The following is a 13,457-nucleotide window of genomic DNA, read 5'->3' on the forward strand; positions in this document are numbered from 1 at the left end:
AGGCCATATCAACAATGCATTCTATGACCTCATGCATGACAACAACCATTACTCCATTACACGCATTTCTACATGCAACTGACAATATGCATAAGCAATGCCTGGCCAACTACAAATATGCATAAATGCATGTAGTCGAACATAATCGACCACTTCTTTCAATCAACCTACAAGCTTGATACATGCAATCAAAATTTTCAAATGTAACCTAACATACAAGGATGTAAGCAGGTGACATAAAATCAACATGTAAGGGACAAATGACCATATACATTCAGTCACATATTCATGTCAAATACGCTTCACGAAATCAACATCAAATTCTCCATGATAACCATACTACAATCATAATCCAACATCAAGAAATTGCAACAAGGATATAGTGTAAGAGACATACATGCAACTGACATGCACCCATGACTAACACATTCAACCCATCCAGTCCGAGAGTTGAACCATGCTTTGATACCACTCTGTAACACCCTCCTCCCACATCCACCCAAGTAACTATGCCAATCGAGATAAACATGATATGAGAGGCTACTATGATCATATTTGACCTCCTATGTGACCTTAAGGAAGTGGAATCGATGAAACATCACACACAGTCATCCAACCTCATCAACAGAACCCTCAGGAGACAAGTTAGCCATCAGACAGCCTGTCACTGGGTCCCACTGTTGTTCTGTACCTCTGAGGCCATAGTCGCTCTCATGCTCTGGGCAAGGGAGCGACTAGAGACCTAAAATCCCTCTCATAGGACTGCATGCCAGTGAATGTGGACCAAAATTTCCAATTTTTTGCCCACAAACCCAGGATTTAAGCCACTTTTTCAGGCCCAAAGCCCAGGCCACTTCCCAGAATGGAATAAAAGCCTGAAATCAATAAAAGTACAGAGAAATAATGATTAAAAGCAATAAGCTCAAAAATATCTTAACCATACCCATGCTAGCCATGACAGGAATTTCGTCAAACATATCATCGACATGTAACCTAGAGGTATAAACAACATAATTAAGTGTAGGGATCTCATACTTATCTGAGAATCGCTATAAACCATTTTTCCCTCATGTCATTTTCTGCATATTCATCTATTAGTTCATAAACACATTATCCATTCATATACAAGTAAAAACATGTTGAGATCCATACATAGTTGTTGTCATAAATGTGCATATAACCAGCATAATAGGTACAAAAATACAATAAACATATCAGCCATCAAAATTCATATATACACCAATAAACTTACACATGAAAATCAAGGAAATGAATTTCTCATTAAGCAATGCAATGAACCAATCGGTGATGGGACTACCACATTACACCCAACCATAGATTGGCGGAGCCAAGTCTCTCTTCAGCCAATCACCCTCGTACCATATTCCAAGAATGAATGTGGAATTCATAGAACACATCAAAAACACCAATTAATGTGGATGTCACCGAAGTTCTCTACCTACACCATGAGGAATTTGAGTGCCTCCTAGTTTCTCATGCTTTACTGTGCATCCGTAGTCCGATCCAGGAATCACTAGGCCCTACACCGAGACATACTCTCCAGGCTTTACCATGCACTCCATCTTGGAATCACTAGTCACAACAGAGAGAAAATCCACCTCTTGGCTTTACCGTATATCCTGCCATTCACCAGCAAGGATTCCTAAGCCCACCGAGGCACACAATCTGGCTTTACCGCAACCCATAGTCTGATTTAGGGGTTACTAGGCCAGTGGCTTCATGCATCCTCAGTCCGGTTCAGGGACCACTACACCATGTGTTTGTCAATTCGAAGATCCACCCCACTCAGCTTTGAATCCAATCCATCCCACATAAACCGAATGAGAGAAACCATCTCATCAAAGCTATTAGGAAATGGCAAGGCTAGGCTAAAAATATTGTCACACCTGGAAAAACCCATGCCATGGTAGAAAAGAAACACATGCAATCCCATGCATGCCAAATCTAGCAAGGAAAATGAATATGCAAGTCTATACATTGTAACTGCTTGATCCTGCCTTTCCCTACTTGATCTTTACTTCCTCTTGCCTTCTATTCCTTTCTTTCTCCAATGCCAAAGTGCTCCAAGAAAACTCTAAGTGTCCAAGAGTATGAGAGAGAGAATAATGAAATAACTCCAAAGCTAAATTGACAAAAGGTTACCAACTGATCCTCAGAAGCCTTTTTATGAATGAGGCCTCTGCTTTCTTCATTTTCCATTATTTTCCTTCATTTTCCTCCTCACATGCAACATGTGACCTTTCACCTTCCTTTTCTCCCAATTTCCATTATTTTCATAAATAATTGTGCCGAAATTCCATTTTACCCTTCAAAAGCCTTAGGCACTACCTTTTCCAATTTCCTTAGCCATAAACAACCAAATGAACACCCCCTAGGATGTCTTGCCCAACATTTAGCTTGGAATAAGTGTCCCATTCATCCTTGGTTATTGTTTTTAACTTTTATTACATGGAATTTTCACCAGGTTTGTTACACTATCTTGTGGAAGAGTCATGATCTTTAGCCATTCCAAAGCACACTAACTCGTTTCTTCCAGGCATTGAGTAACCATATGGAATACTTCTCCTATTTTTGTTTATGACCAACTCTTTCTACACGATTCTTGTAGACATGAATTCTACCTTCTAGAGAAGAGTTATTAACAACATGCATATTTTTTCTTCCATACAACCATCTAGATGTCCTTCCTCTAAATGGGTTGGCTTCTATCCTTTATTGAAGATCTAAGCTTCCTTCTTTAAGAGGAGAAAGACTTTAATTATGCCTTTCATACTATAACTCGGACATCTACATCCCTTCATCCTTCAAGACTATTGTTTCCACACTAAGTGGAATATACTATTAGTATGTCTTAATGCTTCTTCTAAGAACCTTCCCTAAATGATGTTTTTCATTGGAGGATCATAGTGATCATTCTTGCAAGATGACTACCTCTAATATTACATTGGATAATGTTTGGATGAATTATGATGTGTAAGATGGTCCCAATCTTCTCATCTTTCCAGTTAAATGACTTCTTTAAAAGTAAATTGATCATGTAGACTCTAAATCTTCTATTATCATATGCTTCCTTCTATGATGTTAGGCTTCACAAAAACTAAGGCTCTTCTAGAGAATGCAACAGTGCATTCTACTCTAACTAATATTTTCTAATAAAAGAAATATAAATTGTAAATGAACCTTGTATAGATGGATCTTCCTTCAATAGTATATACCCTTGGGATATTCCCCTTTCAGTTTCTTCTTAGGTTCATCATTTTCTTCAGTTGCGTGAGCTCCACTCATTTCCTTCCTTTTGTTTTTTTTCTTGTTTTAAGGATTGTTTAGACAATCCCACTTAAAATTTTCCTATGCATTGCATCCATAACATTATTTCTTGGATATATCTTGTTTTCCTCTGGACTTCCCAAACTTTTTTTTCTTCTTCTTGTATTTTACAAAAAAGGCTTGAGACTTTTCATTCGATTCGAGGTCATCCTTTGCAGCTTTATCCTTGTTTCTTCCAAGATACATTGAGCCCAAATTTCATCAAATGGAGAAGTATCTTTTCTTGAGTAGACACTAGTTTCAAAACTGCTCCATTTATATGGCAAAGCATTTAATACACATCTAGTCATCTCTAAATCGGAAATTGCTTCCCCAAGCCCTTGCAACTGGTCCCTTAATTATGATATTCTCATAATATATGATGACATATCTTCATCCTTTGACATCCTTGTTCTATATAGTTCATTCCTCAAGGATATATCCTCACCTAATGTACTTATAGAGTACAATTTCACCAACTTATCATAGATAGATTTAGATGAACTCAAATCATCAACAAAGGGAATAATATGATTCTTTATGGATTCAATAAGAATCCTTTGTGACCTCGCCTCTCCCTTCTTATATATTTCTAATTCTTGAGTATTTTCCTTGTCTGGTTGAGTAATTTCACCATGAAGATATTCCATGACTTGATTTTTTGTGAGTACCAAATCAATCCTCTTCTTCCATGCTAGAAAGTTTTCTAATCCAACGAGTTTGTTTCCTTCCTTACAAAATGAAGTCATTTGATTTGTAGACTCGGACATGGAGAATAATATGGTACTTACTTGTCAAGCAAATGTCTTTCTTGATGATGTCTTCAACTATCTCAATGCCTTCAAGAATCTTCAAAAGACTTCAAAGATGTCCTAGAGTGGTGACTTTTAGGGTTCCTTCAACAATAGTGTATTCAAGTTGCTTCAAAGAGTGGATGATGTTCCTAGGATTCTTTGATGCTTCCTCCAAATATGTCTTCCAATGAGCCTTCAAATATGATAGCCTTCCAAGAGAGAGATCAATATATTTTTTCAAGATAAAAATACTTTAATAGAGGAGTAGCATCCTTTCTTCCTTCAATATGTTCCTTAAAAATAAAAGAGCATTTAAGAGAGATAGATGTCATTCTTTAGATGATGAGGCCTTCACCGAGAGCTTGATATAGTAGTCTTTATTCCTTTAATGAGACCTTGATCCTTCTTAAGATGATGAGGTCTTACTTCAATTTCCCTTCCTTGTGTCCTTAGTAAATAATTTCATTTGAGAAGTAACCTTCTCTTATGCCAACAAAAGGATATCCAAGTTGCCTTCTTCTACACCTTAGCTCTGAAACCATGTTGGAGAAACTAGTAGGGAAGTTATTAAAACCAATTATCCTTATGCTTAATAATTGCTTGTGACCTTTAATGTAGATTTTTATTATTTTTTATTAGAATTTTTTTCATCAAATAATTATCAAGAGCATAAACCATGAAGATCATAAAACAATAAACACAAGAATTAGATTCCATGCTAGGGTAAAACCCCTTCAAGGGGAAACCCTATAAGAATCTCTTCTCTTCTTATAGAATTAGTTCAAATGAGAAATAAAATACCTGAAGACCAAAGTCAACCTCCTCTAAGCACCAAGTTAGCCCTTCAAATGATCTCTTTTAAGACAAGACAAGGTCTACCAAAGTCAACTAAAGTCAACTCCTTCAAGTTCTGCTCCAAACAAGGTTTTGTCCCTTCTTCATATCTGCAACTTCGGTTTGCAACTCTCAGCCCTACAACAACTACAGAAATCTTAGAATCTCACATGTGTGAATATAAATAGGTAGAAATAAGCTATCCTTCCTTCATTTGGTATTCCTTCTTTGTCTTCTAACCTTTCTCTCTTCTTGTCTTCCTTTTCTTTCTTGAGATCAAACTGCATAAGTGTGTTTAAATGAATCGAATTTGTATCCTTTATATACCCTTCACATGTCAAATAGGCTTCTCCTAGGCCAACTTGTGCTTGGAGGTCATTTAAAATTTCTAGACTCAAAAAAAAAAATCTCTTACATGTTACAACTTTGCCCAAATGGGTCTTATATACATGACAAAGACTCTTTTGACTCATGACATATATTTTCTTGACTTGACAAACCCTAGGAGCATGAAATGCGTGCTAACCCAGTTGACCAATTAAAAGAAGCATGAAACCCATGCTTGAAAATAATATTTTCCTTTCTTATTTTTCTTGTTACATTATATATATATATATATATATATATATATATATATATATAGATATAATGACATGAGTACAATGACAATTACAAAGACCGAAACTAGTTACATTTCCCAACAACAATTATAGCGCTTTGCCTTCCCATCTCTTATAAAAAAGAAGAGTGGTACCCAAGTAAGGGGAGGGAAAAAGAGAACAAGGAATAGACCTGTTTTGATGATATATCATATTTAAATTCATTATCCTAGTCTTTCAATAACCTAATAATCTTGGAAATTGTAGATAAGGTACAACCTAAAGTTTAGTGCTAACATAAAAGCAAGTCTGGAGGTAAATTTTGATTTTCTTCTTGTATGTATTTCTTTGCAAATTCTTAATGCAATTAAGAGGACCATGATCACATATACCATTCAAATAATTTAAATATGGGGTCTGTAATTATTCAGTGTAAGGTTTATGAGGTTTGGAACTATTTGGGTTACTCTTAGCTATAAAAAAACCTTAATTTATGAGTAAAATATTTAGTGGAGTATATATACATTTTTCTCTAGTACATTATTTGACTTTCATAGCATTATTTATCCATTATTATTTTGTTTATTTTGTTCAACATATGCATATTTTTATTAACTATGAACAAGCATTTTTACATTATACTATGTTATTAATTAAGTTACATAATATTTGTTGTATTTTGTACATTAGATATGTTTTTTTTTTGTGGAATAAAATTTGTATTTCCTTCGAAACAAGAGATTACATGAAATAAGTGAAAGTTTTAGATTGGTATGTCACTAGGGAAACCCGACTGTGGAGTACTAAAGAAGGTATGTTTTTGGTAATTATTTTAGCATCTTTTCATTAGAAATTACAAACCTTTTGCATCATGAACTAGGTAAATGATAAAGAATTGCAATAAAACCTGTGAGATTAATATGCAGATCAAAAACACTGACAATTGTCATTTTCTTATGCAGGAAGAAGGAAAAACGAAAAATTTCCGTTCCAAAGGAAAGGACAAGGACGGGTTAACCGTTGTCCCTTTGACGGGGAACCGTATGCAAACAAGGCAAAACAAATCAAAGCGAATCAGCCCTGGAAAGGAAGTGGAGATATCGGCTCGGCGCAAGAAAGAAAAGAGATAACTGAGGACTAATGGTTCGGCGAATCCCTCAGGATCCTTTGATCCTGAGGGATCGCTGCTTTAACTATTTTTGCACCTAGACATCTCTGCCTTCACCATTATAAAAGGGGCAGCACTGTTAGCCCGAGGGGTTGGTCGAGTCTGTTATGATGTTTTATGTAATTTCTCCTAAAGATTGAAACTTTGATCATCGAGTCTCGTTGAGAACTGATCTACTGTAATTCTGTCTTATGCATTAATACAAACTTGGTTGCTATTTCATCTCTGAGTCTGGAATAATTTCAAGCAATGTACCCCTGGAGGCTAAGGGCCCGGCCCTGGAGGACACTTGCTCCTGTACTATTACTTTTGGTTTTGCATGGTTTGCTTATCAAAATTATTCGGTAATCTGATATGTTTTGTTAGTTTACATCACACACTTTGTTATGTTCGATTTACTAAAGTTTCTGAAGACAGAACCATTGTATTAACTTTGCAACGTATTACTGTCCCTTTAAATGTTAATATGATATTGCCGGTCTTTATAGAATACTGATGTTGTTCAATTACAGAGTATCTATGCTGTACATTTATTTCATTGGTATCACTGAACTCATCTTAGGAATTATGTTCTTTGCGATTGTTGAATCTATAGACATTGTTGTTCCATTCTGAAATACAGTCGTAATCTTTATAACTAAGATTGATAACTGGTTTACCAAGATCAGGTTACTATTAAGGTGTGTCGTGTGCATATATGTATGGTTTCCAAGCACTGTTCTATAATCTATCATTAACCAGTGTTGTTCCATTTTTGCGTGTTGTTCAATTCATCCTTAAAAGTGAAGGATTGCCATTTGATTCCTGTAGGACACGATTATTGCATTTGATCTTGTAGACTAAGGCGTTGTTGTTTATTAGACTCAATTGTTGTTACAATTTCCTGTTTTCTGTTCCATTTCAGGTTTGATGTTCTATTTCTTATCTGTCGTTCCATTTCTTGTCATTTGCATTATTGTTATTTTGGGTGTGAAGAACGATCTAAGACTGTAGTGGGCATCGACATTTACTGTCTGGTCCCCAGATCAACGATCTGTTCTCTGATTTCCTTTGATCCCATCAGTTTACAAAGGGACAAGTTACTGCTACTGAACCCTTAACTGATAAATTGCTTAGTTTTCTAAATGTGTGGTTTAGTCTTTCAAAGTAGTTTGTTGTAAGCTATAATCCATTTACTCTTGTATTTTTTGAGCACTATACTACTAGCATTACTCTGGAAAATGATAGCCTCAGACTGAGACACTCTTTGAAATAACAAAACATTCCTGGATTGACAAATTAATGTGAGTTAATTAGAGGTGAAAGAGACCCTTTTTATAGCTCAACATTTTGGCGTCGTTTCCGGGGAAAGTGTGTAGCCATTTGTTCCTTTTCAGAGTAGTGGAAGAACCTATTAGGGAAGAATTGGGTTTAAAAAACGGAAGGTAAGAACCTATGTGTGGAGCACGTAACAGCCCTGCTCCCCTGCCCGCTTTCCTACATATTTGTTGTTGTTTTGTTTGGATAGAACCTAGCAGTTGATTTGTGTGCATGACTAAGAAGAAAAAGCCAGAAAAGAATCCCAAACCTCTACCCAAGCCAGAAAAAGCTAAGGGGTTGGTGACCCTTGGCCGATCAACCTTCATAAACGAAATCTTCAAGAAAGCAGAATCTCAGCCTTCAGTAGGACCTAGAAAAGTTATCTCTAGATAGCCTAATAGTTCCCTTCAGGCCACAGGATCACCATCTGTAGCCTTTGCTGAGGTTCATAGTCAAACTGAAGTGCAAGACTTTCAAGAAATTGAAAATTCTATTCCAGAACTATTGCAAGAAGGGAATTTCAGCAATATTTGTGAAGGAGGATGAGAGATAGGGGAAAATGAGGAATGGAGGTCTCCTCTTGGGTCAACTCAACCATTGAATAGCTCAGACAAGAGAAGTGCCGCAAAAATCATTTTTGAAGAAACTCAATCTCCTCAAACATTAGGCACTCTCATTATCCCAGATAGAGGAAGTGCTATCAAAACCATTCCTGTTAAATCCATTCCCTCTCAACCTAGGAATACCCTCCTAGATATCCCAGAAGGTTATTGGCATATATTCGACCAAATGGCTCAAAACCAGCCAAACACCCAAACCTCTACATTGCAATACCCCATAGTGGATACTGTAGCAAATGTGCCTATGAAAGCAATCCCTCTTCAACATATCCCGACATTCCACGGTCTTACATCAAAAGATCCGGATGCATTTCTATTTGAGTTCGATGTGCTTTGTAGGGGATATGATTACACCACCGACCCCTAGAAACTGAAATTATTTCCCTTTACATTAAAAGGGGCTGCCTTAAGATGGTTTATGGGATTAGGTGGCGGGATTATAAATAACTCGGATCAAATGAAAGAATCTTTTCTAAAAAAATATCAGGACTATTGTAGGTCTAGAGAACTGAAGGACAAAATATTCCAGATGGTAGCTAGACCAAATGAAACATTAGAGGAGTATGTGGAACGTATTCAGTATAATCTTCAAAGATCTCCTTATGCATCACTACCTTTACCTGATAATGTGTTGAAAACAGCATTAATTAGGGGCATGAAGGAACAATGGATTGAAACATTAAACATTATGGGAAAAGAAGATATTTATCAGGAAAATTTTGCTGACATTATTGATTTATGTATCAGGAGCTCGAGAGGCGGCACAAGATTAAAATCGGCAGAACATGATCGGTTTGTAAGAGATAATAAAATTTCAACAGAAGGAGTAACACATGCAGAAATTGGAAATTTATTGGAAAATTTTAAAACTGATATACTAGGGACACTAACTACCCAACTTGATATTATGCAGGCCAAACAGAAACAAATGGAGGCAGAATAGAATTTGGTGATCTTCTGTCCCCGATGCAGGAAGAAACATAGCCATAAGGAATGTCCACTAGATGCAGCCCAAACATGCGCCATCTGCACAAAATATCACCTTACGGAAAGCTGTCCCTCACTTCCCGGATTAAAAGCAGTATATAAGGAAGTAGAAGAAGAGCTAGAATCGGTGTATCTACTCAACCAGTGCCGTCAATGGCAGCCGCGATAGTCTGGTATGTTTTCGGACCCAACTTCTTCTTTTCAGTCTCCACAGTATAATTCTCAACAATATAATATGTGGCAGAATCAACCTCAACCTTCGTTTCCAAATTGGTCACCACAGCCTTTTCCTTCATCAACCCCGTGGCCAAATCAGGCAAGCCAATCTAGTTGGCCGAATTTTCCCTATGCCCCACCATATTAGCAAAGTAATGCATACCCACCACAATGGACTCCTCCTACTTCACATAGTCCAGCCTGGCAGACAAACTGGCAAAGACCGATGCATCAGCCAGTAGGAGCCATTCCGCTCCCTCAACCTACACTGCCAACCTTACAACAAAATCCCCAGTCTAATCTGAGACCGCAACTCCTAGCCCAACCCAACCCAAATCCAAATAACAGACCAGTCCAATCTGTCCAAATAGTAGAAACATCAGAAATAGGAGCCGATCTGAGGGAGTGTAAAGATCTTCAGCTAAGATCTGGGCGTATTATTGAAATTGAGGGAGATAAGACAGCCCATGTTGAAAATCAGTTACCCAAAGAACAACTGTCACAAGAGGAGGATGTGAACAAACAACAAATTCATAACCAAGAAACCACATCCTCTCCCCCGTTCCCAGAATGATTAATCATACCTGGGCCTACACAATATCCTAATTTTGACATTCTGGGAGAGTTACAAAATTTCTACATAAAAATTCCATTCCTCCAAGCAATTCAAGTCATTTCGATATATGCAAAGACTATCAAAGAATTGTGTGTAAAGAAACCAAGGAGGAATATAGCAAATAATCCAAGAGTCCAAGTAGTTGGAACTCTATCTGACTTATTATTAGGAAAAGAAACACCCATTAAATACGAAGACCCAGGAAATCCAACAGTCACCGTACAAATTCATGGTCAAACTTTCCCCAATGCCTTAGTTGATCTAGGAGCAGCAATTAACATCTTAACAACTACTGCTTGCCAAAAGCTAGGCATTACATCTATAGAACCCACCTCTACCTTACTAGAACTGGCCGACCGATCTGTGGTTAGGCCAGAGGGCACACTACATGATGTCATGGTATCTGTTGACTCCTGGGAATATCCTACCGATTTTTTGATAATAAATCCCAAAAGCTGACTTAATGGACATCCATTGATTTTAGGTAGACCTTGGCTTGCAACTGTCGATGCCTATATTGGCTGCCGACAAGGGAATATGACTATAACGAGATGGGTGAATATCAAGAACCTAGCTTTATATCCTCCAGCACAGCCAAGTGTCACAATAATCAAAACTAATAAGCACCTTGTATCATACCTTACTAACAACATTATATCTCCATTAACTATACAAGAGGCACTTGATGACGATGCCATTAATAATTTTATTACTCAAACTGAACTCAGATCTCGCACACAATGTCACATGATAGAGGTAGCCTTCGATAACGAATTAGAAGAAGATCCTCTTAAAGATACGCATGATCAAACAATACCTGTTACCTCTATTGCAAATAGTAAAGTTGTGGAAATTGAACTGGGAAAAACCTTAAACATTAATGCCAACCTCACCTCTGAACAAGAAACGAAGCTCATCCATTTATTAAGGAAATATAAAGAAGCATTTGCATGGGACTACCCTGATATGAAAGGAATTGACCCCCAATTATGTACACACCACATTTACATAGAAAAAGATGCGAGACCTGTTCGCCAACCTCAAAGGAGACTTAACCCTCATCTAAAAGATGTGGTAAAAGCTGAACTTAAAAAACTTTTAGATGTCAATTTCATCTATCCTATCTCTGATAGTAAATGGGTCTCTCCGCTTGTGGTGGTACCAAAAAAGAATGGGAAATGGAGAATTTGTGTGGACTACAGAGAACTAAATAAAGCAACACAAAAAGACCACTTCCCTCTCCCATTCATCGATCAAGTATTAGACACTTTGGCAGGAAAGAAATTCTTTTCTTTCCTAGATGGCTTCAGTGGATACAATCAGATTCAGATTGCCCCTGAAGACCAAGACAAAACCACTTTTACTTGTCCTTGGGGAACATTTGCCTACAGAGTTCTACCTTTTGGCTTATGCAATGCTCCTGCAACATTCCAAAGGGCTATCCTCAGTATTTTTTCAGACTTAATAAATGAAGGACTTGAAGTATACATGGATGACTTTACACCGTATGGAGACGATTTCGATCCAGCATTGGATACACTGGAAAAAGTCCTACAACGCTGCATTGCTACCAGGCTTTGTTTAAGCCATGAAAAATGCTATATGATGATGACTGAAGGACTTATTCTAGGACACTATATTTCAGCAGCTGGCATTCAGGTAGACCCAGCCAAAATCCAAATAATTTTGCTTATTCCCACTCCTACCACTCAAACGGAGGTACGCAGTTTTCTTGGATTTTCTGGTTATTATAGGAGGTTTATAGAACATTTTTCGCATATTGCTACACCCTTGTATGCACTAACAAGTAATGTTGATTTTCTTTGGACAGAAAAATGTGAATGTGCTTTCCAGGATCTGAAGAAGCTTGTGTCCACAGCCCCAGTCCTTCGAGGACCAAATTGGGATTTGCCATTTCAGATATCATCTGATGCCTCAGATACAGCCATTGGAGCAGTCCTTGGGCAGGAAGAGGATAAAAAACCATATGCAATTTATTATATTAGCAAAAACTTATCCCCTGCTGAACTAAATTACACTGTTACTGAAAAATAATTTCTAGCTATAATACATGCTGTCAATAAGTTCAGACATTACATTACTAGATATTCTGTTATCTTGTATACAAATCATTCTGCCACAAAATATTTAGCAAACAAGCCTATCACGAATGGCAGAATAACTAGATGGCTGATTTTATTGCAAGTATTTGATATTACAATCAAGGATCGACCTGGAAGAGAAAATCCTGTAGCCGATTTTCTCTCAAGAATTCCAAAGCCAATTGATGCAGCAGCAGTTGAAGATCAATTTTCAGATGAGCATCTGTTTTTTGTTGCTGTTAAAATGCCCTGGCATGCTGATGTTGCCAATTACCTAGCAGTAGGTAAGCTACCGAAACATCTAACACCTAATGAGCGGAAACAGATTTTTCAGCTGAGTGCTCGATTCTCTTGGGTTGGAGGCTACCTGTTCCACACAGGGGCAGATATGCATTTCAGAAGATGCGTTCGCGAAGATGAAATCTTTGATATTTTAAAAGCCTGCCATGATGGACCATGTGGTGGCCATTTCGCCGATCGCAGAACTGGACACAAGGTGCTGCAAACAGGGTATTATTGGCCTACAATTTTCAAAGATGCAAAGAAATTTGTCCAAGCTTGTGACAGTTGCCAGAGAGTAGGACGCCCTGGTCAGTCCGATGAGATGCCCCTAAACCCACAGCTAGTCATTGAACCATTCAAACGATGGGCCCTTGATTTCGTTGGACCAATTAACCCACCCTCGAACTAGAAAACATATATTTTGGTGGCAACAGAATATGTCACCAAATGGGTCGAAGTAGAGGCATTGCCGAGAGCTACAGAAGATTCTGTCATACAGTTCTTGTTCCACATATTTGTGCATTATGGCCTTCCAAGAGATATAATTACAGACGGTGGACCACAGTTTGCTGGGAACAAAATAGCTGCAACACTCAAAAACTATCATGTCCAG

At 37.6% G+C, this 13,457-nt stretch overlaps 1 protein-coding gene across 1 annotated transcript in view; it reads right to left on the reverse strand.

Annotated features, from left to right (window-relative positions):
- Positions 1 to 819: 819 nt before the first annotated feature.
- LOC149171225 (mitogen-activated protein kinase kinase kinase 20-like) overlaps positions 820 to 13,457 on the reverse strand; it is a 44,884-nt gene continuing 32,246 nt past the window's right edge. Inside the window, exon 2 of the mRNA XM_089425895.1 lies at positions 820 to 875. Within this exon, the coding sequence (XP_089282021.1) occupies positions 820 to 875 (56 nt within the window). The remainder of the gene's footprint in view (positions 876 to 13,457) is intronic.

The sequence above is a fragment of the Pinus tabuliformis genome, chromosome 4_2 (genome assembly GCF_031772625.1).
Source record: "Pinus tabuliformis cultivar Carrire ecotype Pingquan chromosome 4_2, CPIR1, whole genome shotgun sequence".
Lineage (NCBI taxonomy): Eukaryota > Viridiplantae > Streptophyta > Pinopsida > Pinales > Pinaceae > Pinus > Pinus tabuliformis.